General features: G+C 36.6%; 1 protein-coding gene across 1 annotated transcript in view; it reads right to left on the bottom strand.

Moving 5' to 3' along the window:
* The window catches only part of cnbd1 (cyclic nucleotide binding domain containing 1), a 57909-nt gene that overhangs the window by 20934 nt on the left and 9153 nt on the right, over positions 1-27822 (bottom strand). Inside the window, exons 6-9 of the mRNA XM_055182326.2 lie at positions 10360-10505; positions 7606-7697; positions 4285-4422; positions 4024-4156 (exon numbers count right to left, since the gene is read on the bottom strand). Of these exons, the coding sequence (XP_055038301.2) occupies positions 4024-4156; positions 4285-4422; positions 7606-7697; positions 10360-10505 (509 nt within the window). The remainder of the gene's footprint in view (positions 1-4023; positions 4157-4284; positions 4423-7605; positions 7698-10359; positions 10506-27822) is intronic.

The following is a 27822-nucleotide window of genomic DNA, read 5'->3' as shown; positions in this document are numbered from 1 at the left end:
ATATATCAAACATTGATTATCCCTAGAATATCAAAAGTGTCTAAAGGTGAAATATCCTTTTCCTACTTAGCCCCTAAGCTCTGGAATGATTTACCAACCGATGTCCCAGAATCAGACACAGTCAATAACTTTAAATCTAGACTTAAAACTTTTCTCTTCAACAAAGCATTCACATAATTTGACTAGTAAAGGTACTTAGCTCGCAAAAGTTATATAGTTTATCAGCATGAACACTTCAAAATGAATTGCATTAAATAGTTTGCCACCGTTTGCCACTGAACCTGCATTAATGACGACAGTGGGGCCTCCGGCCTTAGTCAAACGGGTTGGCACGTATGGTCGGGTTACGATTTTGGCGTTTTCATGTGGTCTTGTGAATAGTATGCCATACAGACCCGTTTGCCACTGAACCTGCATTAACGACGACAGTGGGGCTTCAGGCCTTAGTCAAACGGCTCGACAGGTTTCATTTTCTTTTAAAGATCGGAAGGTGACCCTTAGTTACCATAGATACCTTCGCATTGGGCCCCCAATTTGCTAAATCCTCAACTGTGGATAACATAATTATGCCGCAATAGTCAGCCTGTCTGGAACCAAGCTGATTTAAACCACATCACTGTCTCCTAGGGGTTTTTTCAATCCGGCCTTCTTGGGCTTAACTTAGACCCATCTTCTATACGTTACATTAGTAATACGCTTGCTTATAATGTTAATTCATAGCCGCAGCAAATTTAGTTGCTTATGCTATCTTGTATTATGTTGTGCTATCTGTCGTTTTTCTGTGCTTTTCACTGCTCCTATTAATGTAAAGCTGCTTTGAAACAATTAACTATTGTGAAAAGCACTATATAAATAAAATTGAATTGAATTTAGTGCTGCCACTAACGACTAATTTTCTAACGACTAATCTTTCGACTAATTTTTCGAATAGTCGACTATTCTAAACGACTAATTTAAAAAAACTAAAATGTTTGTTATATCATTGTGTCCATTTTATTTTGAACCCACCGGTGTCATAAACAATATAAATAACTTAAATGTTACCAAATAAAAAATTACAATGTAAACAATATGGGGCGGTTTCCCGGACAGGGATTAGACTAGTCCTAGACTTAAACACTTTAAGAGCTCTCCAAACTGAAAACATCTTGCACTTACATATCTTAAAATACATCAGTACCCTTTGTTTTACCTCAAAATGCACACAGGTAATGTTTTTAGTAAGGCATGTTTGTTAAAACTAGTTATATTTCCTAATTAAATTAAGGCCTAGTCCTGGATTAAGCTAATCCTGGTCCGGGAAACTGCCCCTAAAAATAATAATAAAAACTTCCAGTGCAAAGTAGATGCTTAACAGAAATATGAAATGTTTCACTTCTACTCTTTGATCTTAAATTGCATTTTAACACAACTGAATGCTATTTAACATATTATCTGTTCTGTTGTAGCCTATAAAATAGTGACTAAACATGACCCATCACCTCGTTTTTTATCCAACCAGCTGTTCCTTTAACTGCTGCTAAAATCCTGATTTAGATATGCAAAAATCACCATACATTTACATTGTAGCTTTACTGCTGCTCTTCTCATAACTGTTGTTGTGTTTTGAGCCATTTCTTGATTTTAAATGCGAGTGATATAGCGCAGACAATTCGGTGCAAATTCAGAAATATAAGAGAATACACTGTTGTTGTTACATAGACTACAGAACACGCATACAGCATCATAGGGAGGGAGAAAGCTCGCACACAGACTCACACTACTGCTAATCTTTCTTCAAGTCATGTTAACTCGATCAGTCGTCTTTGTCAGAGACATCTGTGAATGTTGACGTTTACGCAAAAAAGAAAGTACATTAAAACACTGCCACCTTTTCACTGTCACGTAAGAGAGAGGCGCGCGCGGTCGAGGCGCTGAAAGCAACATGAGTGATACAGAGAGAGAGAGAGAGAGAGAGAGAGAGAGAGAGAGAGAGAGAGAGAGAGAGAGAGAGAGAGAGAGAGAGAGAGAGACGCGCTGAACACTCGCAACAATGAATTGAGCCGTTTAAAATAGTAAAATAAAAATGTAAATGGGAATCATGAAAAATCTATTTGTTGCATCCAGTGTTGATTCCGTGGCGGAATCACGAGCAAACACTGATATCCTTTAACATCCAAAGACAGAGTCATTCTGTACTTCTCAAAAGAGTTAATAAAACAGTACTGACTAGCTCGCCGTTTCATTAATAATCATATAACAGTTACTTACGTTGTCCTATTCTCTGTGGGTGTGTGTCGTCAATAACTCCCGAGTGTTTTCGTTTGAGATGCTCGTGCATTGTCGTTGTGCTCCCGTGATAAGCCAGCGACGTTTGGCACGGTGTAACAGACCACTCTTTTATCACAACTTGGCTTAAAATACTTTCATACTTCGGAAGCTTTCCGACTCATAATTCCATAGACTCACCTGCCACCGCCAATTTTTCAAAATTAAAGCAGTGAAGGCAGGGGGAGAGGGAAGAAAGATGATAGCGTAGCAGATTAACCAGCAGGGCGCGCACAGCGCACAGACTGGTGTGGAGGTGAATTACATTGAGCCATTTGAGACATGAGACAGAATTACAGTGGGCCGTTTGAGACGGAAAAAAATAAATATGTGACTCCTCGACTAAAAAAATTGCCGTCGACAAATTTTCATCGTCGATTACGTCGACTACGTCGACTATTCGCGGCAGCACTAATTGAATTAATTTATCATTAGTAATATTTGTTGCTAAGGACTTGATTTGCACAAATTTAAAGGATTAGTCCATTTTCTTCAAAAAAATCCAGACAATTTACTCGCCACCATGTCATCCAAAATGTTGATGTCTTTCTTTGTTCAGTCGGGAAGAAATTATGTTTTTTGGGGAAAACATTCAAGGATTTTTCTCATTTTAATGGACTTTAATGGACCCCAACACTTAACAGTTTTAATGCATTTTAAAATTGCAGTTTCAAAGAACTCCAAACGATCTCAAACGAGGCATAAGGGTCTTATCTAGAGAAACGATTGTCATTTTTGGCAAGAAAAATAAAAATATTCACTTTTAAACCACAACTTCTCTTCTTCCTCCGGCTGTGTGACGCACCAGCGCGACCTCACATAATTGCGTAATGATATCAAAAGGTCACGTGTTACATATATAAAACGCACATTTGCGGACAAACGACCAAAGGAAGACAAGAAGTTGTGGTTTAAAGGGCATATTTTTTTTTCTTGCCAAAAATGACAATCGTTTCACTAGATAAGACCTTTAAGCCTCGTTTGAGATTGTTTAGAGTCCTTTAAAACTGCAATTTTAAAACGCATTAAAACTGTAAAGTGTTGGGGACCATTAAAGTCCATTAAAATGAGAAAAATCCAGGAATGTTTTCCTCAAAAAACACAATTTCTTCTCAACTGAACAAAGAAAGACATCAACATTTTGGATGACATGGTGATGAGTAAATTATCTGGATTTTTTCTTAAGAAATTTACCAATTCTTTAAAGGCGATTTTCTCAATATATAGATTAAATAGATTCAAATATTGTCCCATCCTAACAAAACTGTAATTCATATAGGTCAACTATTCATTTACAGATATTATCAGTTCAATTTTAAATGGTACACAACCCAATCTTCAATGCACTGAATCCAGCACCAGCCTGAATAACATACCGTTTCAAATCAATATTATAAACATATGCACCTAAATGAATATCTTGGCTTCGACATTTCCCCAGCGAGTTGAAAAAACAGCAGTCCTACTAATTAAAGTCAGCTGTAAGGGGTAATGGAGCAGCTCTTGCTTTTTTCACTAATCATATTGGAGTGCTCTCCACCCATAAACACATTCATTCAGGGGTAAATCAGACCAGGTGTGAAAAACAATTACATCGTCCAGGTGGTAAGCATCCGTCTTTAATATAACCATAGACAAAAAAAATGAACTAAAGAGTGTAATGTGACGTTGTGATTCATCGCAAAAGAAATAGAGTCAATCAAGATACCCACTTACCTTGATTAGCAGGAAATGTTTTTAGCTGTGTGATGTTGGCAAGGTGGCTGATGGAGGGTTTTGGCCAATGAAGGTATAGCTGGCAAGACTGGATCATAGTCAGTTTAACGGAATGATCCTGTGCCAAGATGTCCTACAAATAAAGGAAGAGGACACTGTCTTAGGATGGTGAATTCTGGGACACATTCAATGTAAAGTGGCCTGGTGTTTTAATAGGGCATTTAGGTCAGCAATGATAGTTTTGCATTAAGATGTACGCACCTTTTTAAGCTTCTCATATCCAAAACGAGATATTTTTAGAATCTCGCAGGTCTCCAGCGTCAGGACACATTGGATGATAGCATCTCCATCTGCAGAGTTTACAGGTCCAAAAGAACCAAAGGAACCTCCAGCAGCAATCTACATCAGAGACTGCAAATTCAGTGTAAATCTTCTACAAAATGTTCTGTCCAACAGGCCAAAACTGAGAGAGACATAATGTACCGTAGTGCGACATTTCCAACAAAGCCTTGGCTAAGCTTTACCCCTCTCTTTGCCTCTCTGACAAGCTTTACAGATTATCCAATAAGATTTCTATAAGCAATCTGAATTTTTAAATCACAAAGTATTTTTCTTATAGAAGAAACTATTTCCATAGACTTATATTAGATAGGAGCAAAACCTTAAAGGCACAATATGTACGCTTTTTGTAATAAAAGTCCAAAAACCACTTGCCACAGTCAATGTGCATTATGCGTAGACGTAGAGTATGATGCGTAAGACCGGTGAGAATAGACTCTTGCATTGTTTTAGCTTCAGATAACAAAAATCCTTGGTTTACACTGCAAAAAAAAAAATCCTTCGTATTTTTGTCTTGTTTTCAGTAAAAATATCTAAAAATTCTTAAATTAAAATGCTTTTTCTTGATGAGCAAAATGAACCAAGAAAATAATTCTAGTTTTTAGACCAAAAATATCAAATTTAAGTGATTTTGTGCATAAAACAAGCAAAAAAATCTGCCAATGGGGTAAGCAAAAAAATCTTAAAAATTTTTCTTAAACACTAAATTCAAGATAAATTCAAGAAAAATGTGCTTACCCCATTGGCAGATTTTTTTGCTTGTTTTATGCACAAAATCACTTAAAGTTAATATTTTGGTCTAAAAACTAGACTTATTTTCTTGGATCGTTTTGCTCATCAATAAAAAGCATTTAATTTAAGAATTTTTAGATATTTTTTACAAAAATACTAAGAATTTTTTTCTTGAATTTTTTTTTTTTTTTTTTTTTGCAGTGAACACTGCAAACAATGACTTTCTTACTTACTACTTTTGCCTTGTGTTAAGTAGAAATATCTAAAAATTCTTAAATTAAGATGCTCAGATGCATAGGTCAAAATGACCTAAGAAAATAAGTCTAAATAATATACAGTTTAAGTAAATTTAAACCTAAAAAAAAACAAGCAAAAATATCTGGCAATGGGGTCAGAAAAAAAATCTAAAAATAAGTTTTCTTTTTTTCTTAAACACATAATTTAAGCAAAATTTTCTCACCCCATTGGCAGATAATTTTGCTTGTTTTAACTCTTTCCCCGCCATTGACGAGATATCTCGAGATATCTCGTCAATCAAGAGAAAACGCTTCCCCGCCAATGACGAGTATTTCCGTCTTTCCGCAATACCGCTATTATCCACTAGGTGGATAATAGCGGAAGTATTGCCCTATGGCAAGCTGCTGCATGTCCGTGTCTGTTTTAAAGATCGCTCTGAATGGGATCTCTATGAAAAGTCCATCACAAAAATGGAATTATCTCTGCTTTTTGCTCAAAATGTGGTAATTTTGCAGAAACCTACCCATATTCAAAAGCTGATTGCAAAAGAACTGCTGAAGGTAGGATGAAACTTTGTTTTTGTTTGAAAGCAGAGGGTCTGTTCTTTCATTTGGTATATTGTATGTTTATATATTTGAAGAAGAACATTTTCTGGAAGGCAATAAACTTTTGTGAAAATCATGAAAAACGCTGGCGCTGGCTGGCAACTTTTTTAAAAAACGCTGGCGGTGAAAGAGTTAAGCATAAATTCACTTAAATTATATAGTTTTTGTCTAAAAACTAGACTTATTTTCTTAGGTCATTTTGCTCATCAAGAAAATATATCTTGATTTAAGAATTTGTATATATTTTTACTGAAAACAAGACAACAAACTAAGTGAGAAAGTCATTTTTTGCAGTGTAACTTTAGTGACTGGCATTGTTTTGGTATGTCCTCGGTGTCTTCACGTCTGTCATTACGTTCTATGCTAAAACTTTCTGGTGAATGCACATTGGCCGTTAACGGAAGCTAGTTTTAAATATATATTTTAATAAACATTGATTACTCTCACAAAGTCTTTATTAACTCTTTCCCCACCCGTGTTTTTTTTTTAAGTAGCCAGCGGCAGCATTTTGTATGATTTTACAAAAGTTTAATGCTTTCAGAAATTCTTCTTCTTTAAAAATAAAACATACAATATATCAAATGAAAGAACAGACCCTCGATCTTTCAAAAAAAAAAAACTTTCATCTTAGCTTAATTTGTTCTTTTTTATCACCTCTAAAATATGGGAAGGTTTCTTCCTTTATACAAAAAGCTTAAATTATTGCATTTTTGTAAAAAAAAAAGATCAGATTCAGAACAATGATCATAACATACACAGAGTTTTTCATCAGCGGATGCTTCAGTGTTTTATTAAGTTGTGTAAGACCGCCACCATGTGGATTACTTCTTTGAAAAAAAGTAGGGTTGTGACAATTAATCGGGCAAATGCGCGTTTTCTCAATGAATGAATTTGAACGAATCACGGTGAAATGCAGCCACATCCAAAAGCCAGGGGGCGCTCCCGCCCAGAAACACCATTTGTGCCACAGAAGAAGTAGCATACCAATATTCCAGGAAATGTCTAAAGGAATATTTATATCGCTGTTCTTCAGATTGTTTCAGGTATTTTCATGATAATAAAGAATATTTTAAATGATTGTGTTTGACGAGTGTTGCTTTTTTAAATGCACGTTATAAACGAGTCAAACTTGTAGTGATTTTAGATTGATAAGGACTTCCTACTGATCACGGAGCCATAGTACATGCACAAGCTGTGCATGAAACACTGAATCGGAGCCTTACGATTCAGAATCAATTTAAGACAGGTCTTCTAATGGGAGCGCGATGCATCGATGCACATCCCTAAAAAAAAGGATGGACTTATTTGCACTTCAATTATAAAGCTTGGAACAGCCAGGACATTTTCTAATATAACTTCTAATATGGTCTAATAGTCTGAAAAAGATAATCATATACATTAAGGATGGCTTGAGGATGCGTAAATCATGGGGTCATTTGCATTTGACGCTAAACTATCCCTTTAAGCTTTGCCTTTGTTTCGAAAAAAAAGGTGACCTCTAGTGGTGAAATCCTACATATTGTGCCTTTAAATGATATGGTGGAGGGAAATAGCTGCAAACTGTAAGCTGTAAAGGTTAGTAAAAGTTTTATTTTTATTAATTCAGTTTTATTTTGCAACTGTAGTATCTTATCTCAACAGGTAACTACTTAAGAGCAAAAAATCATACTGTAGGGAGTTTCTGTTCCTCTTTAAGCGTTTCCCGATTGTATGGTTTTACAGAGCCCATCAGGACGATGTAAAATCCATTATGTCCGAAAACTGTAAACAAGGAAAACAGATAAACAGCACACAATGTTTCGGATTAAAAAGGTTGTGGCCTCGGTTAACCTCAACTTGAACCCATTATGCAAAATGGCAGATTATTCATGCTACTACAGTAACTGTGTCTGCATAAGGTTTTAGAAAGTAAACCTCCACCACAACACACATCATAGAAACACTGTATCATACTAAAACTGCAGCAAAACTATAAATAGATGCTGATGGCTTGTAAAAAGTCTTGCATTTGTGTGCACTGGAGTTCATACTGTAATATACAACCTCAAAAACAACAGCAGGTTTTTATTAAGTGGCTGTTGCTCTGAATTTCACATTAAAAAAGAAAGATGTGCTTAAGATGAGAAAGAGATTGAAGGTGACTGTATCAATTACTCCCTCTAATGTTGTTCCAAAACTGTAAAACTTTGCTTTTTTGTGGAATATAAACTAAAAAATCAAAATGTTGTAATGGTCAATTTCCATACATTAAAAAGTGACGAAAGGCAGTTAAGCTCCAAAAATAATATGGCATAGCAGCGCAAAAGGTCATGGGTTCGAAACCAGGGAACACACATGCTGATAAAAACGTATATCTTGTAATGCACCGTAAGTCGCTTTGGATGAAAGCATCTGCCAGATGCATAAATGCAAATGCAATGAATGATATTTGAAAGGTTTGGTTAAGAGAAAAAAGTAAAAAATGACTTTAGTGATAAGTTGTTTCATTGTATGAATTTATAAGACTTGGCATATATAGTTGTAGGGACTTATTTTATGATACTGAGAGTAGTTATTCGGTTATATGTCCTTTATACAGATCTGAAAACAGTTAAGGGTAAGTGAATGATGTGAGCAGTGTTGGGGAAAGTTACTTTTAAAAGTAATGCATTACAATATTAAGTTACTCCCAAAAAAAGTAACTAATTGCATTACTTAGTTACTTTTCATGGAAAGTAATGCTTACGTTACTTTTAGTTAGTTTTGCGTTACTTTTTTTTGGCCTTGCAGGTGTTTTTATGACTGAAAAGTTCTGCATTCAGAAATTGCATAATTCATCACAAAAAAATTTAGCTCTGGCCTGCCATCTCAGTTTCTGACTCAAACTGTTTCCACACAGGCACAGAGAGTGCATACGTTTAGTTTAATTCAGTACATATTTTTTAATCAAATTAATTAAACTAAAAAAAGTAACTTGAGTTACTTTTTTGAAAAAGTAACTCAAATATTGATGTGTACATTTAAAAAGTAATGCGTTACTTTACTCGTTACTTCAGAAAAGTAATATTATTACGTCACTCAAGTTACTTGTAATGCGTTACCCCCAACACTGGATGTGAGCGATGACAAGACTTTCATTTTTAAGTGAGCTTTTCTTTTAAACTACAATTAAAAAGGAACTCTTTGATAAACAACAGCTCTGTTTGTGAACTGTCCCAACTCAAATAAATCACTTTTACACAAAAATCGCATGGGATGGAAACGGCTCTTTAAAAGCAAACATACCCCATAAAAATCAACAGTTCTTACACGCAAACTTTTCGCTTTGTTTATGCTATGTAGTCATCTCACAGAGACTTAAGCCTAAAAACCACCGTGCTTCACTGCATGTGTGACATACAACACGACACGGCCATTAACACGGGCGCTCCAGACGAATCAATACAGAAATCTTCAAAATACCAGACGCTGGCAAAACACTAGCCATCGGTGTGAGGCACGGATCTGCGTTTTCGTCAAATTGTCTTGCCTTTATGTTTTTACTTAGTGGTCCTGAAAGTAATAAGAGCTGTTATTAAGCACAGATTAGCAGATGTCTGCCCAGACGCTGAAAAACAGACACACATCAATAGGAAATCATGCACGCCGGGTCGGGAAAGGCACAACTTTTTAGAAATACATCCAAACACTTGACAATATTCAAACCAGACTTAAAGATGACTTAAAGATGTATAGACTTAGATTAACATCACCGACTGTTATAAGAGCATACAATAAAACTCGATGTTTGTTTTAAAGGGAACATTTCACAAAACTTTTTTAAGATGTAAAATAAATCTTTGGTGTCTCCAAAGTATGCATGTGAAGTTTTAGCTCAAAACACCATATAGATAATTTATTATAACATGTTAAAATTGTCACTTTGTAGGTGTGAGTAGAAATGTGCCGTTTTTGGGTGTATCCTCATGCAAATGAGCTGATCTCTGCACTAAATGCCAGTGTCGTGATTGGATAGTGCAGATTAAGGAGTGGTATCATCCCCTTCTGACATCACAAGGGGAGCCAAATTTCAATGACCTATTTTTGCACATGCTTGCAGAGAATGGTTTACCAAAACTAAGTTACTGGGTTCACATTTTGTAGGTTGATACACGCACTGGGAACCCAATTATAGCACTTAAACATGGAAAAAGTCAAATTTTCATGATACGTCCCCTTTTAAACAAATATTAAGCAAAATAGAAAGGAAATTCAAGCCAAATTTCTTGCAAATCTTAACAAGAGGTATATCTGACAAGAGGAGGCAAACATTTTCTATGAAGGCTCTGTACATCATGGACTAATAGACTATTGGCCCTACTGACAATTGCATTGTCCCATATTCATAGTAATAGGTGTGCTCAATCTTGTTATACCTTATCTTATTATATTTGATAATACTTACCGACCTGTCCGCGGTCCCAGGTCTCGATGGTGGAGATGGTACTGATCTGTTTCAGCTCCTGTGAGCCAAGCTGAGAAGTCACACTGTGGATACCCTTCAGGAGTTTATAAATGACATGATGTTCATACTGACATCTCTCAATGGGGCTGTAAAACACACAAAGACACAAGCAGACTTTAAGAAATCACTCAGTTCATGAAAGCAAGCAAAACAAATATGAAGACCTTTTACCAACCAACAAATATAGAGAAACTTGGCGGCCTCCAGTCATTTATTTGCAGTCAGTCTATACCTTACACATAATAAACCATTTTAAGATCCAGGCTCATCTGTATTGAAGTAAATGAATGAGAGTCCTTGACAAACTCTCTATATCCCAATAAAAACATCTTTATCTTAACATTCCCTACCTCCTGCGGGCACCATCTCAGATAGTGAACCCAGGGGTGCTACTGCTATTTAGAAAACCTCCTTCAGCATGTAACACTGATTCAAAAGGTGTCTTAAAGAGTGATAAAAAGTCAACGCCATTAGCTGGGGAGGAGTTTCGCTATCAGGACCACACCATTGCAAGGATAGCTGGGTAATTACAATGCTGCATGTGTATGAGAGAGTTTGCTTATGCTAAAATAAGGTCACCATCAATCAATCCTTTGTGAGTGTTTGTGTGCACTTGTGCGTTTAGGAAATCAGTCCCAGCCTCATCCAAGCTTGCTTTAGACACTTAAGGGCTTTCCAATAAATGTTCTTTAACAATTCTGAATACGCCATCTCTTAACTACGTCTGATATCCATCACGCTTTCTGTGCCAATGCTTTTAACTACAGCAATAAAATCAAGTAACAAACAGCAAAGTCTTGCGATCATTATACACCTACACTTATTTAAATCTTTGAATCACTCCAGAGTACAATCAATAAACTGGAATACATTTGCTACATAGATGGCAGAGTTAAAGTAGTGTTTGCAGAGATGCCGTAACGTGAGTTTATAATTTACAAGAACATCTCGCATGGGCCTACACTTCACCTGCTTTAATTTCAAGGTTCACAAAACATCTTCTGAATGCCAAGTTTGTTATCCCCTAACTTGCTGCCAAAGATAGTATGGCGCTAAGATAAAAGATTTCATCTTTTTCACTGTGGGTTATTTCTTGTGTTTAATTTAAGAGGCATGATGAAAAAAGTGTCAAAAAAAACATTAAACTTCAAATTGTTCAGCTAAAATATTAAACAATTTAATAAAATGTAATAAAATCTGCAACAGTTTTCATCCAGATTTCTTTTAAAATGAAAGATTTTAAGATTTTAGAAGTTGAAAAACTGAAACAGAAATATACAGAAGTATTATTTTATAATAAATTGTAATATGCATCTTAGCAGCTATGTGTCTGGAACTGCCGAATGTGGCATCTATGTTAGTGTTGGGCGATTTGCCCCATTTTGAGATCGTCCTATCGTCAGCCTTTGAGATCGACGATACACGATAGTATCGGGCAGTAGTTTACACATTTATTTACTTCATTTTGTACTTATTAATGACAAGTCACTTGATTGGTGGACAAAAAGAAGCAAGGGCAACACTGTCATGACCGCAAAATTCTTAAAACGAATCTATTCACGTCATTAAGTCCAGGCGCTCTCGTGCGAGGGAGTGTGAACAACAAACTCGCTGGTTTTAACCGAGGAGCAACCTTCTGATCTCTCTGATGAAGCCAATTCGGAAGTGACTTAAACTGTAATTCATCGACTGGCTGCTTGAGGCTGGCTCCAAAAGGGAGTCAATTCCCATAGACCTCCATGTTAAAATTGACATCTTTAGAGCAGAAATAAATATGTTTACAGCCTGGTTCAAAAAAAATTTTTGGTCTATATAGCTAATTTTGCCCTTCATGACAACTGTGAGAGGGTGAATTTGTTTAAATTATATTAAGCCTTAAACTTCTGCATAATTAAGGGCGTGGCCACTTGAGTGACGTGTGAACTGCCACTGCTGTCACGAGAATGGAGCTAGGCAGGCATGGTTTGAGCATCCAGCCACCTCAGCTTCACCCATGTCCCGCCTCTTTACCCATTTTTGGTTATCGGTAAGTGATTCGCGGTGACGCCCGGCCAAGATGGCGACAGCAGGAAACGCCTACTTTAAGTTTCAAAAACGATCTTCACAAACCAAAATCTGCAAAACCCTAATCTATGTACATATATATCTATGGCCGAGCTTGTGCGATTGAGTGGCGGCGGGAACAAATTTGCATATCCCTATCTCTGGTCTGAGCTGGTGTGATTAAGTAGAGGCAGGGAATAATTTGCATATTCTTGGTGTATACTAGGAAAAGCTGTACAGTTACATTCAAGGTATTTTAAAGCATGAAAAAATTATAGTTACAGCAAAAACTATGCTTTTTAAGATTAATTTCAGGTAATAAAATTGTAAACTACCGGGGGACTTTTATTATATATTTTACATATTATTATTTTTATTAAAGGGGTCATAGTGTGGAAATCTGACTTTTTTCATGTTTAAGTGCTATAATTGGGTCCCCGGTGCCTCTATCAACCTTGAAAATGTGAAAAAGATCAACTCAGTTACTTAGTTTTGGTAAACCATTCTCTGCAAGCATGTGAAATAATTAGGCCATTAAGGTTTCGCCTGTTTTGTGACGTAATACCACCCCTTAATCTGCACTATCCAACCACGGCACTGCCATTTAGTGCAGAGAGAATAAAAATTTAGTGCAGAGAGAATAAAAAAAAATAATCGACAGCACAACTGCATTTCAATTTCAACAAACCACTATTTGCATTTCATCCGCTCATTTGCATTTAAAAGGACACACACAAAAACGTCACATTTTTGCTCACATCTACAAAGTGGCAATTTTAACATGATATAATAAATTATTTATATGGTATTTTGAGCTAAAACTTCACATACGTACTCTAGGGACAAACTAAAAAAGTCTATGACTATAACCCCTTAAATTTACAATTATCAGTAAATCTTTTAAAATTGTATTTACTTTGAATCCCACCCATTAAATATTTTAACCCTGTATGTTTGCAAATCACAAATAGTTGAATTAAAAATGCTCACTAAATTACTGTAAAGTTATTGTTTTGTAAAAAAAAAAACGGTGTAATACAGTACATTAAACACATGTGTGTTCTTTTACTGAAGTTGTGAAAAGTCAGCCATTCAGATTAGTGTACTGTAGATAGAGAAAGTTATGTTTTTCTTATATCAAATATGAATAATCATGAACAAATGTGATACTAATTCACTGATTTGAAATGGAATGAAGGCCATGGAAATAATTTTGATCCAAGGTCTGTGGGGGACCATAACCCAGTAATAATTCATGGTATTACCATTACACGGATGTCTTCATATAAATATTTAGGAGTCCATATAGATAATTTACTATGCTGGTCTTCTCATATTAGTAGCCTGTGTTCAAGGTTATATTTCCTGCAAAGGCTAAAGGATGACTGGTGGTACATGTTGCTCTAAAAATTATAAGGTGGGAGAATAAACCAACTATACAGGAAATGAGGCATCTGTTCTTAAGCATGCTAGGAAAATTGTTGGTGATGAGTCACACATACAAATTTTAACCTGTTCCCTTCAGAGAAAAAGATTCAGGATCCCCATGTGTAAGTCTAACCCCGAAAATAAAAATTCCTTTGTGCCAAGTGCTGTAAAAAAAACTTAATTATGATTCTGTAGTTGTAGTTATGAGAGTGCTGTATTTGTTTTAAAGGCGGGATGCATGATCTCTTAAAGCCAAGGTTGATATTTGAAATCACCTAAACAAACACGCCCCTACCCCAATAGAATCTGGACCATCTTTTGATAGACCCACACATACGCAACCAAAGCAACAATGGCGGTTAGTAGACACACCCCTTCCTGCTGATTGGCTACAAGTGTGTTTTGGTAATCAGCCCGACTCCCTTTTCCAAAGTGTTTTTCAAAAATCATGCACCCCGCCTTTAATTGGATGTTGGAATTGTGTTGAATTGGATTTATTTACTGGCTGTGTCATGATGTCCAAGACAAATTTCCCAGTAAAGGGACAATAAAGCATATTTTTTCTATTAAATGGTAGCAGGTTTAAGTTATGTGTCCCTGTCTTTTGTTAAACTCTCGGTGAGCTCTGATCCATCCATCATCTCAAATGGACAAACACCCTTATTAAACCCTAAAACATCTTTTTTTTAAATATTCGCAGCTGGCAGCTTGGAAATAAAACAGATAACCAACTTCTGGCTTAATACCAGGATATTTCCATACACTTCCATAAATTATAAATTTACCGTAGATAATAATAATTGCAATCTTTAATCCCTCCATTAAATTAACTGGAGGAAACTTATCATTCAATAAATGGGAAAAAATGCATTATTGCTTTCTGTATGAAAACGTATTGTGATTGTATTGCATACCTGTGGCAGAGAATTAAAACAGCAGAGGTGAGACGAATGAAAGCTCAAAATGACAAAACGAGCGTATTCGCAAAAAAAGCAAACAATTTTCTATTAGAGCCACAACCTCGATGAAACAACACAAAATACAAGGTTGCCAAAATCCCATAGTAAAGATGCCCATCACCCGTCATGGCAAGGGTGAAGGTCGGTTTCATGTTTTTGAATCACTAAGCCAATGAGACCATTACGAACCCATCAAAAAAATGACAGCTGCCAGCGCATCCACAGGTCTGACGGACAACAAGAAGCTTTGTCAACAAATAACTGTAATCGTCCTTATCCTCGGAGCGGGCCGCCTTTACAACACTATCTTATCAGGCACCAAATACTTTCCTGCAAACTATCTCTAGAGAATGCACCGGGAAAATTGCCACTAAACCAAGACCAGCCACTGACATAAATCACCTAGAGAGAGGAACATCGATTAGGTCTATCTTTAAGTTAAAGCCAAAGAGCTGGGTTTTTTGGGTGGGTCAGAATGGGCAGCAAACTTAATTCAAATTCTAAGTGCCACTTTGCTTTCAAGATAAAAGGGAAACCTTCTCGGGTAATCAATTCAATCTGGAAGTGCAAATCTTATTGCTGATAACCTCAACTGTCTTTTCTGAAATTGTCCTGGCGCTTTTCCTGAAAGAAAGCAAAATTGGGGGGAAAATGAGGTTAGTCTTCAGAATCAAATTGATTTTACTTTTCTTTTTATTTTATTTATCGCACCAGGAAAATCAGAAAAGACAATTGTGGTAAAAGCCAACAACGATAAGATTGTTCCCATCGCTGCTGTAACATTTATAAGAAACGCCTAGTGATCCATCATGGGTGGTCTTCTGGTTTAATATCCCTGCTGAAAAGACTAGTCAAAACCATTTATGTTGGTTTGGTACCGGCCTAGCTTTAGTGTTTATAGCAATGCCGCTGTCACGGGTTTGAATCCCAGGAAATACATAAACTGTTTTACTGTATTGAATGCAATTTAGGTCATCTTCAATAAGCATTTGTGCCAAATTGATACAGTACATTACAATAAATGTATTGTAAATGATGAACAAGCTTAACTAAAAAAACCTAAAGCTGGTTGATCAGCATCCAAAAAGCAACAGATGTTGTTAACTGTTCACGATTGTCTATTCTGTAGAAAATAAAATATGCTGATTTATATATGGATATATAAATAATATGGACTTGTCAGCAAGTCTGAGTTAAAATTATGTAAGCAATTGAAAACATATCTAGACCGTTGCCTTGAAAACAAGAGCTGAGGAGAAAGCGTCTGGGTTTTAAACACACCAGGCAAGTACAGAAAGCTGCTAGCATCCTATTTAGCAATTGTAAACATTAAAGGTAATAATAAATGCTTCACAATCTCTATTAGATTACATCCACTGCCCTGTGAGGTCACGCTCTTACTGGCACGATATTCTTAATAATATCTTGTAGTGTGGGCATGGTTAAGATTTAAAAAAAGAAAATCTGCCAAGATTCTCTTTGTGTGTTTGCTGCAATCAGATTAATTCATGGCCTGAATTACAGCCCACCGATAAAGGATTTTGAAGGCCGATACCGATACAAATGTTTGTTGGTTTTAAAATCCGATATATCGGCCGATTTTTTTCTTAGAAAGGCGCAACAAAACATTAACAGATTTCCCGAACATTAGTTATTTGTAGTTATTGTTGAGTTTTAACTAAAATAATATGATAATGCATTTTAAAAAGAAGAAAGAAGTGCCCTCTGGTGGACAAACTATACAACGGCATTATGAATGCCGATACCGATCGTTTGAAAAATGCCTAATATCGGCCTGCCGATATATCAGTCGGGCTCTAGCCTGAATTTTAAAAATCCTGTAATGTGAGCCTGGCCTTTTGCTTCTAGATAATGTTTTGCTTCTAGATAAGTTATCTCTGTCAGGTAGTAGGGACATCTTATGTGTCGCATTTCCAAAACTTACACTTTAAAGGGATACTCCACTTTTTTGGAAAATATACTCATTCTCCAGCTCACCTAGAGTTAAACATTTGTTTTTACCATTTTGGAATCCATTCAGCTGATCTCCGGGTCTGGCAGTACCACTTTAAGCATAGCTTAGCACAATCCATTGAATCTAATTAGACCATTAGCATTGCGCTAAAAAATAACCAAAGAGTTTGGATATTTTTCCTATTTAAAACTTGACTCTTCTGTAATTATATCATGTACTAAGACTAACGGAAAATTAAAAGTTGCGATTTTCTAGCCAGATATGACTAGGAACTATACTCTCATTCTGGCGTAATAATCAAGGACTTTGCTGCCCTAACATGGCTGCAGCAGGTGTAGGGATATTACGCACTGCCCAAAAATAGTCCCCTGCCTTTGAAAGATACTAAGGGGACTATTTTCGGCTGCTGCGTAATATCATTGTGCCTCCTGCAGCCATGGTACAGCATCAAAGTCCTTGATTATTACGCCAGAATGAGAGTATAGTTCCTAGACATATCTGCCTAGAAAAAATTGCAACTTTTGATTTTCTGTCGGTCTTGGTACACGATGTAACTACAGAAGAGTAAATAGGAAAAATATCGAAACTTTTTGGATATTTTCTTTTGCGCGATGCTAATGGTCTAATCAGATTCAATGGATTATGCTTAGCTATGCTAAAAGTGCTAGCGTCAGACCCAGAGATCAGCTGAATTGATTCCAAAACGGTAAAAATCAAATGTTTAACTCTAAGGGGAACTGGAAAATGAGTATATTTTCAAAAAAAGTGTGGTGTCCCTTTAACATTACCAATCATCTGGTTGGAGAACAAACATTTGAAAATCCAGCAACCAGACACTGTCTGAGGTGCACTTGTGCAAGTGAAAGAATGGAAAAGTCATAATCTCTTTCCTCACTCTTCTGTGACAGCTGACAGAGAGACCACTTTCTCCATCTGGTTCTGAGGTTATCCCTCTAACAGCCAAAGAGTATCAGGTCCTGACAAACCAAAGCACAAATTATAACTGTCAAAGCTGTTAAATAAGACTCCTTTGCCAATACGTGTGTATGTCCTCAAACTAGGAACGCATTTTGGACCAAATCACAACTCTGGGAAAACAAAACCTGTGTGCACACCCAGCAGGACGTTCTGCTAAAAGGAAACATTGTGTAAAATCATTGTGCACACATTTTCAGACTTGATATTGCATCTATTGGAAAGATTTGGGGCACACTTTTGAGAAGGTTTGTGAGTGGCACCCTGCAGGGACAAGTCATTCTCTAAAATCTTTGTCATAAACTGTATTATAACAGCGAAGAAAGTTTCACCAGCTATATTTTATTGCTCAAAGGTTTTATGGCTCAGGAATCAACACTCCACTAAGTAATGACCAAGTTTAAATCTGAACCAGGTATCCTAAGAGCGTTTTCTGGGTTTCTGCCTTTGGGACAAATAAATCCTATTCTCAAGTTTGACAACAAAAGAGTTTGGTCAAAGGAGACAGGTCTCGTCTTCCCCTGGACTTCCCCTTCATCACCAATCCCACTCCACCTCTCCGGTTATGATGATGAAGTTTCCACTGCAGCTGCTTTTGTATTCAGGCTCTTCTCATAAGAATATGCAGATCCATTAAACAGATTCCTGCATGAAGAGATTTGCCAGTCTACTGTTCCCATAACCCCATCAGTCAGAACCATCAGCAAAACCATTTCAAACGGCACCTGATCCTGCTTATATTTCCATTAAAAAAGATCACTGTTAAATTTCTATCTGCCTTTTCCCACGCTTCAATAAAGTAATCCAAAAGTAATCCAATCCTGGGTGTTTTCTCTGTGGCCCAAAATCTTAAATTTCTGCTCATGAAATCCACACTTATTAGAACTCAAAACAGACCGACAGCAGATGTAAGATTATCTACACAGCATGATATGTGAGAATTAATGTTTTTCTTGCACAAAAATAAAATAACATCACACTTATGCATGACTGCCTCAAGCTGGTTTGACCTGTTATTTTAATCAGGTTCCTATTGAACCAATGAACCAATTCTTGTAAAATCAGACATATGTGATCATTTCTTTCTTTATTCTTCACACCATTCCAGCATCTATGGCTATATTCATGGTGAGAACCGGTTAATCCGTACACAACTTGATCCATACACAGGTTAGGTGAGGGGCATTTTGGTATATCCAATACACCTAACTTACCTATCCAGAAGTAAACCCATGCTGAGACTCAAACCAGGGACCTTCTTGTTGTAATTTACTGATTTTAGTAGTGCTGGGCAAAGATTAATCGCAATTAATCGCATACAAAATAAAAGTGATTTTTGGCATAATATATGAGTATGTGCTGTGTGTAATTATTATGTATAAATAAATACACACACATTCATGTATGTATTTAAGAAACATTTACATGTTTATATATATTTATTTATATTTTTATATATTCTATATTAAAAATAAATGTAAAAAAATTATATATAAGTAAAACAATTCTGAAATAAATATATAAATGTATGTGTGGTTAAATATACACAATAATTAGACACAGTACACGCACATATATTATGCACTTTTATTTTGTATGCGATTAATTGCGATTAATCTTTGCCCAGCACTAGTTTTTATATAATATCATCATAAAGTAATGAACATTCTGCGAAAATATAACCTTGATATCAGTGGTCTCAAACTCCCGGCCCACAGGCCATTTGCGACCCGCCCTCCCCCTCTCTGCTGCCAGTGTCACCTTTCAGCAATATAACTTAATCTGGCTCTCAGAAAGATTTTTATTCACTTTGTTTCATATTTGTTAGATTTTTTATTTAAACATTTAAGGGTTCGTTTACATGTCGCATCTAACAACGCGTGTTAAAACGAGTCAAGGCGTTTCTTACTTTTCAAAGTGCTCGGGGGGTTGCGCTCTGTGGCGTGGGGTCTTCCGTTGCTACGCAGCCATGAGTCACGCTCTCCGTGACGTTGAGGATAACGGAATGCGTGATCGGATTTTAATTCCTAATCTGATCCTCGCGTCAATCATATCATTGTCAACCATACGACTGAATGAGTAAGATCATGTCATATATTGAAATCAATGTGAAATCAACGAGAGAAATCAAACTTTGATGCTTTAAATCATCATTAGATTATGATTAGCATGGATTTCAGGATCACATACTTTCAAGCTTTCGTCTCTGTGAATGGCCTCTGTGCATAGCAGCACTCACCTTGAATTGGACAGCATCTCCTAGACTTGCACTATAAAACAAAATTGAAGCAAAAATGTCTCAAAACTGGCAGCCGACTTCATTTGGAGCCAGGGTCTGCACAGGAGCCATCCAGTTTGACTCAATCACAAACACACAAATCATGTTATCACATCCCAATAGTATCTTATAACTACCCAAAAACCAAACTTATTAGAAAACCAATCTCCTGCTCCCCTAGAGTTAAACATTTGATTTTTACCATTATGGAATCCATTCAGCCGATCTCCGGGTCTGGCGGTAAAACTTTTAGCATAGCTTAGCACAATCCATTGAATCTGATTAGACCATTAGCATTGCGCTAAAAAAAAAACATTTTTTTCCTATTAAAGCAACACTATGTAGTTTTTCAACCTTTAAATAATGTCTCTAAAATTATTTCAGTGATAGAACAACTCTTAACTGGACAAATTCTACTGCTGCTGCAACCTGAGCAGCCTCCTAGCTGCCACAAGCACACTCTGAAAGTCGAGGTGGAGGGTAGAGGACACAGCCCCGCCCCTCCCCCTGCCTGCAGAAGAGTGTCTGATAACAGGCACTTTTGCACTTTTCAACCACATGGGGGAGCCGTAAGTCAATTTTACATGGAAACTACATAGTGTTGCTTTAATGTTATGATAAATGTTACAGCAGTAAAGTCCTTGATTATTACGCCAGAATGAGAGTATAGTTCCTAGCAATATCTGCCTAGAAAATCGCAACTTTTAATTTTCTGTCGGTCTTAATGTACGATGTAACTACAGAAGAGTCAAGTTTTAAATAGGAAAAATATCGAAACTCTTTGGTTATTTTTAGCACAATGCTAATGGTCTAATCAGATTCAATGGATTATTCTAAGCTATGCTAAAAGTGGTACCGCCAGACCTGGAGATCAGCTGAATGAATTCGAGCTGGAAAATAAGTGTCCCTTTAAGGCCAACGAAGCTGCCAAAAAGGCGCCAAAAATGCTCACGAGCTTAATTAGCAGCGGGTGTGCGACTTGCGCACTCATCTAACACAGAAACATGGCGCGCATCAAGCACTGATGTTTTTTGTTTCAATGCCTTTAAATCAGTTGTTTTTAAACTACGGTGCTTAAATACGTGTACAAACGTTACATTTTCGTGAATACGCGCACAACAACGTGCCGTGGGCGCGTAACCTCGATAGAGGCGATAGTCCAAAATCTCTACTGGTTGACCGGTTAATCATATCAACCGGTTTATTGCCCACCCTTAAATCTCGTTACAACATTTCTCCTTGCATTGTCCAGCAACTTAGAAAATAAAGTTTTTTAGTGAACATCAGTATTAATGTTATTGAGAAACAAAATACAATTAAGATACAAAGTTTGGAGTTTTGCTTCCATTTGGCTTCCTTTCATCCCTCTCATCTGTTACCATGACAACCTCTTTAACCGCAAATATAGTACATCAGTGGTTTAGATAATGTAGGCTAATAGGAAACCCAGCCAATCATTGTCTAAGCACACATCCCCAGAGCTTTCCAAATGATCTAAACTTCAAGACAAAACCATAAAACGAAACATTTTACGTGATATACACGTCTGAACTCCCTTGGAAGATAATTAAGCCAGTTGGCTGTATATATAGATGGTGACAGATGTTATATTGTGGTTTTTACAATCTTAATAGACAGAAATCCGCTTACGGCGTCCCCTGATGAAGCAAAATGGATAAGAAGGTGGATTTTACATGTTTGTGTGATTCAGTATGAGTATCCAAATTCCCTGTACTGCGCACCTGTGTTCAATTCACTAAAATGATCAATGTTTCTCTATTGAAAATCTCTGTCTAAATGGATTTCCAGTGCATGTTGTGCTGTTGAAACATGCTGGTGTCCCAACCAGGCTTCAAACGAGCTTAACCTGCAAACCTTCCCAACGTTAATAGGTCAACAAGCTTAACTAACACAGGAATATATGCTAGTGCAAAATAGTCACCTCACTCTCCTTCACAAATTCTCTAAGCCATTAAATGTCTCATCCGATCAAACCAAACGCAGTTGTATGATAACAGAATCAGGATAGCTAACCCTAACTTTTCACACTGATTTCAGTCTAAAAGTTCATTATAATGGCCACAATGACTAAAGCCTGTGTGATTCTCATGAAAGATCACAACGTGCAACATGGACCTAATAAACTTGAGTGGGAAATGTATGTAGACCATGAGTCTTCAAAAGGGGGCCGCAGACCCTTAAAGGGTCCTAGGGTCTCATGCTATATCAAGGGAAATACAAACGAAAGCCAATCAGAGCTTCAGGTAACAGTCAAAGCTTTTCTAGGTCAAAGTACGTTTCACAATCCAGCACACATCCCCGGGAAACACATGAGGGGAATTGTGGGAAAATGGAAATCTAGAGTACGGGTCAGAGCTCTGAATCACAGAGCAAAATAAATACATGAACTATAACCAAAATACAGTCAGAATTTGCGCACAAAGCAGGCCGTGCTGGCCGGCTTCCTTCGTAAAATAAGCTGAACGTCTTCCGCTGCCCCCCCCCAAACTCTGCCTTTTACATCGCCCTCCTGGAAGTCAAACTACATGGGCGAAGCCAGCACGGTGGGAAGCCAAGCACTTCCTGCCTCCAGAGCTGGCAAAGAGACAGGCTCTCACGGGAACAGTGTGCATGAACAGGAACTGTGTGTGTATGCATGCGTGTGTGGACGTACTTTGCCAGCACAGTTGGTTCGGCACCCCATGAGACCTGGATGGGGAAATCTGGCTTGGTGACAGGACCAGATGTAAAGAAAACAAACAGGCATATGACTGAGTGATTACACAGCAGGTCGGCAAATGACCTTTAGATTATTTCATTACCGTCTGATTAATAAAACATATAAAAGATGTGTAAAACACAGAAACATACCATCTTACGAATGAAAGCACCTTATGTCACTAACTTTTGCAATCTTATGTAGATCCAGGTAAAACCCAAGATGTCATTGCTTTCGAAAAGATGCTGTTTGGGCACAGATGGTGTAGTTATTGCATCCAGGGGATTGAGAAAAGTGGGCGTTAGGTACCATTATGAACCGAAAGGGACAAATTTGTGACGTGAGCAAAAAAAACGAGCAAGCTATTTAGTTTAAATAAAAGGCAGGGCTCCAGACTAACTTTTTTCCCTAGGAGCACACTGGCCCCCAACTGAAAATTTTAGGGGTGCAACCAAAAAATTTAGGGGCACACACCGTAAATCAACATGCTAATTAAATAATGACATTTCTACAAATTTCCACTGTATTGCTAATACATACTTTGATGATAGATGCAGAAAGTACAATGTGCTGTTTCAAATTCAGTGTCACATCATAAAAAAAAGGTCAAATTTACTGGTCGCACATGTGCAACTGGATGTAAAATTCAGTGGCACACTCATACATTTTGGTGGCATTCTGGAGCCCTGAAAGGTAACAAAGACGTTTTTAATAATGTGCATTGATACATTCATACACAACAAAGCACGGAAACGTGCACTATAAAGTAAACAGGGTCCATGTTTAAAGAGCACCTATTGTCCGATTCACGTTTTTACTAGGGGTGTAACGATTCATTAGTTTTCTCGATGCATCGATTACAAATCCTGCCGATGCATATGCATCGATCTTGAAACCTGGATTTTTGAATCGAGAATCGTTTGTTTTGATTTTATATTTAAAAATCGAATGAATCGTGATTATATAATGAATATGATGGATAATAAAAATATATACATCTTAAATTAGTTACATCTGCGACATAAAATGCGCCCTAACTACAGTGGCGCAGTGGATTACGTCATTAATCTTGAATTCGTGGCGCGCCTGTTTGCTGTCATTTGAATAAACGCAGCAGACAGTGCACAAATGGAGGGACACCAAGGAGAAATTTGCAAAGCACCAGCCAAAATGAGATCAAAGGTTTGGGATTACTTCGGTTTTCACAAAGTAAATGGAAAGATTGACAAGTCCATTGCAGTTTGCAGACATTGTAAATCTGAGGTAAAATACTTTGGAAAACAACAAACCTCTCCGCAGACGCCATGCCATTAAGATAGACATACCTGCACCTAAACCAGCTAATATTTCAGGGTCAGACGTGAGAAGTGCTACTCCTTTACACACTTTGCTGTATTTCCTAAATGTTCAGGAAATGTATGCAATGTTTACAATAAAAGCTTATGGTGCATTGAATATGTAAGAAGTACCGGTAGTATTATTTTTTCTTGGTTTACTTGCTCTAATGTATTATTTGAGTCCTAAGAAGTTAAGCTATCAAACTGAAGTCCTGAATCAAGTTATTGAAAATCGATTAAATGGTCATGAATTTCCCAAATATTTATTTTATTTGCTCAGATGCAGATGTATACTATTTTACAGAACAGAATCGTTAATAATCAAATCGATTCAAATTTAATTGTTAATCGAATCGAATTAAATCGTTTTGATTAGCAAAAATCTTTTTTTTTTTTTAATCGAATCGGAAACCTTTGAATCGTGAATCGAATCGATTCGCTGTCTACCCAAAGATTCACAGCCCTAGTTTTTACATGTCCTTTGGTGTGTACGTGTGTATTAGTACATGTTTACGATATGCAAAAGATACAAACACCAAAGTAAACGATGATGCGAGTTATCGTCTCCAATGTAAATCTCTTGGACTACAACAAACACACGGATTGTAGGCAACAGTTTACTTCCTGAGATTGGTGATGTAGACAAGACCGACATTATCATAATTCCTCCCGCTTCGGACTCACAGCCTGGAAGTTAACTCCTGTTAACAGCTGAATCTTTCAAACATGGTAAGGAGCGTCACATTTCCTGCTGACGTCAGAGGTATTCAGACCAATCACAACGTACAGACTTGGCCAATCAGGGAGCTTTTCAAATCTTTGCGTTTTAGGAAGAGAGTGAAATCTGGAGGTACAATAATGTGTGGTATGTGGAAAATAATGTGTTTTTAACCATAAACCACGCAAACATATACCAAATATACAAAATAACATTGTTTTTTAGCAATGAAATAGTTGCTCTTTAAATCATATTGACATTAAAACAAATCGGTGATGATTATTTTGGTTAGTTTGTGAACCCTTGGTCTTTTATTCGGCATTCAGTTATGACTTCTATGGCACTGTTGAGCGTCCATCACTACAGCCTTACCATTTTTTTACCCTTTCTAATCTCATTTCCACAAGGCTTGGATTCTTTCACAACACAGAGCGCTGAATGTCACAGGGGTGAGACGATCCCGTCTCCCATATCGAATAAAACCATGACCTACTTCTGTTATCCAGCACACATCTTTGAACATATTCCCCCAGTGGTACTTGGCATATGTGACCCAGATTTCCAGACAGCGAGCTGGCAAAAAATCCATGAAGTCATGAAAAAGCATTATGATCTTTGCGGGATCCAATGATGGTCGTTTACAAGGACATAACCGTGATCCTGCGGGTAACGTTATCGCAAGTACAACTGGGGGCATCGCAAGAAGTCCTGCCTATAGCTGTCCAAGCTCTCGGTATGTGATCCATATTACTCACTTTTATTACGCCACATTAAAGCACTAATGTTCTCTTGTTATAGCGAAGCATGCAAAGCACATCAAAGTAGCGATCCATTCCAGGAGAAATGTTCTGCCATCTGCCTCCATTAACTTTGCCTAGGGCCCAGTCCATCTCTGACATGCTGAGTGCTCAGTATGCATGCTTATTAGGGTCTACCGTGATGTACCAATGAAGCTTTTGCCTATGTGATGGTGTGGCCAATTCCATTAGATTTGGGGGTATGTTATCAGTGATGTTTGCTAAGTCTATTATTATTGCTCAAATTTGTTAGTGTTAGGAATTTGAAATAATCCATAACCATGACTATTAATCGTCACATTACTCAACTGTAAAACTTGCCAGCAAGCCAAGGCCAAGGTTAGATCAAAGTCCCTTTAGGGAAGACGCACCACTAGGCGGCCATGTCTGCAACGCCTCCGAGCAGTTATTTCAGTCATGCAAGACTAAAGGCCTATTTAATTGAATGGGGAAAGACAGATATAACTAAAACCGTGTGCTAAAATCAAAATTACTTTTTATTGGGGCTGTCAAAAGATTAATCATGATTAATCGCATACAAAATAAAAGTCTGTTTTTGCATAATATATATGTGTGCACTATGTGTAATAATTTTGTATATATAAATACACACACATTAACATATATTTAATAATAAATTATGAAAAATTTTATCATATATTTACATACATACATACATTCATATATATAAATAAACACATGTATAAATTTAAAATGTAAATAAAATATAAAATATATCAAAATCTAAATAAATAAATATATATATATATATATATATATATATATATATATATATATATATATATATATATATATATATATATATATGCAAATGTGTGTGTGTGTGTGTGTGTGTGTATATATATGTGTACATTAACGGAATATACATATATATATATTCCGTTAAATATATCAAAATCTAAATAAATATATATATATATATATATATATATATATATATATATATATATATATATATATATATATATATATATATATATATATATATATATATATATATATATTTAGATTTTGATATATTTTATATTTTTATATATATTTATATATTTAGATTTTGATATATTTTATATTTTATTTACATTTTAAATTTATACATGTTTGTGTATGTGTGTATTTATACATACAAAATAATTACAGACAATGCACACACAAATATATTATGCAAACACAAACTTTTATTTTGTATGCGATAAATCGCGATTGATCTTTTGACAGCCCTACTTCTTAGCTACAGTTTGACAATCGCCTCATGCGTCAGTCTTTATCAATTGATGATTGGTTCTTTTAACTGGAAGGCGGGACATTCAGCGCAAGAGCGTTGCATTGCCGCTCTATTCATAGTAATGCTCAATCTTGTTATATCCATGAATATAATTATGTAATTTTGTGGATTTCCAGCACATACCTATCAAATGTACATTTAAATAAAATATCTGCAAAATGCTCAACAATAAACTGAATACTCAGAACGTCTTAACAACTGCATAACAACAACTTGCCACCCACACAACTCTCTTGGCGATGAGTTTTGCACAGGCAAAACCTACACACAACACAAACCTTGCACTATTCCCAGCTCCTATCCACCACTAGTAAAATATATCCTGTGTTTTGTGTCCCGTATAATCTGCCCAACATGGCCACAGACTATCAGACAGTAAATGTATGAGAGATATGATATTAAAGGAAATGGCATCCCCAAATCTACAAGCAACATATAAAGAGATCTGTAGGCTTCAATACCAGAATCCCATGATGCACATTCTCCCCTTCCTGCTTTCTTCCTACGATATTCTCATAAAAATGACCCATGACAGCAGGAAGATAAAACAGGGCCTATCAATATGAATTAAGATAATGCTATAAGATAATGGCAGAGAGCTTTTGGCAAGAGATTTGTCCAGTTCGGTATAATGCTCTGGGGCTCTCAATAAAATGTTACCAGATGTCATTTAACAAAGTTCTCAAAATGTCTTCCTGATTGTTAAAATTAAAGCTTTGGTTTTAATTTGCAACAGCTCTGACATAAAACTGGGATCGTTTTAAGATAAAGCAAATAAATCCTGGGATGGGTGTTACTCAGAAATATGGCATGATTGTTTGATGTACTGTACGGACGAGGGTCTACACTGCCCTCTGTTGGTTGATGGAAA

The sequence above is a fragment of the Misgurnus anguillicaudatus genome, chromosome 25, assembly GCF_027580225.2.
Source record: "Misgurnus anguillicaudatus chromosome 25, ASM2758022v2, whole genome shotgun sequence".
Taxonomy (NCBI): Eukaryota; Metazoa; Chordata; class Actinopteri; order Cypriniformes; family Cobitidae; genus Misgurnus; species Misgurnus anguillicaudatus.
This window is presented reverse-complemented; position numbering and strand designations above follow the sequence as displayed.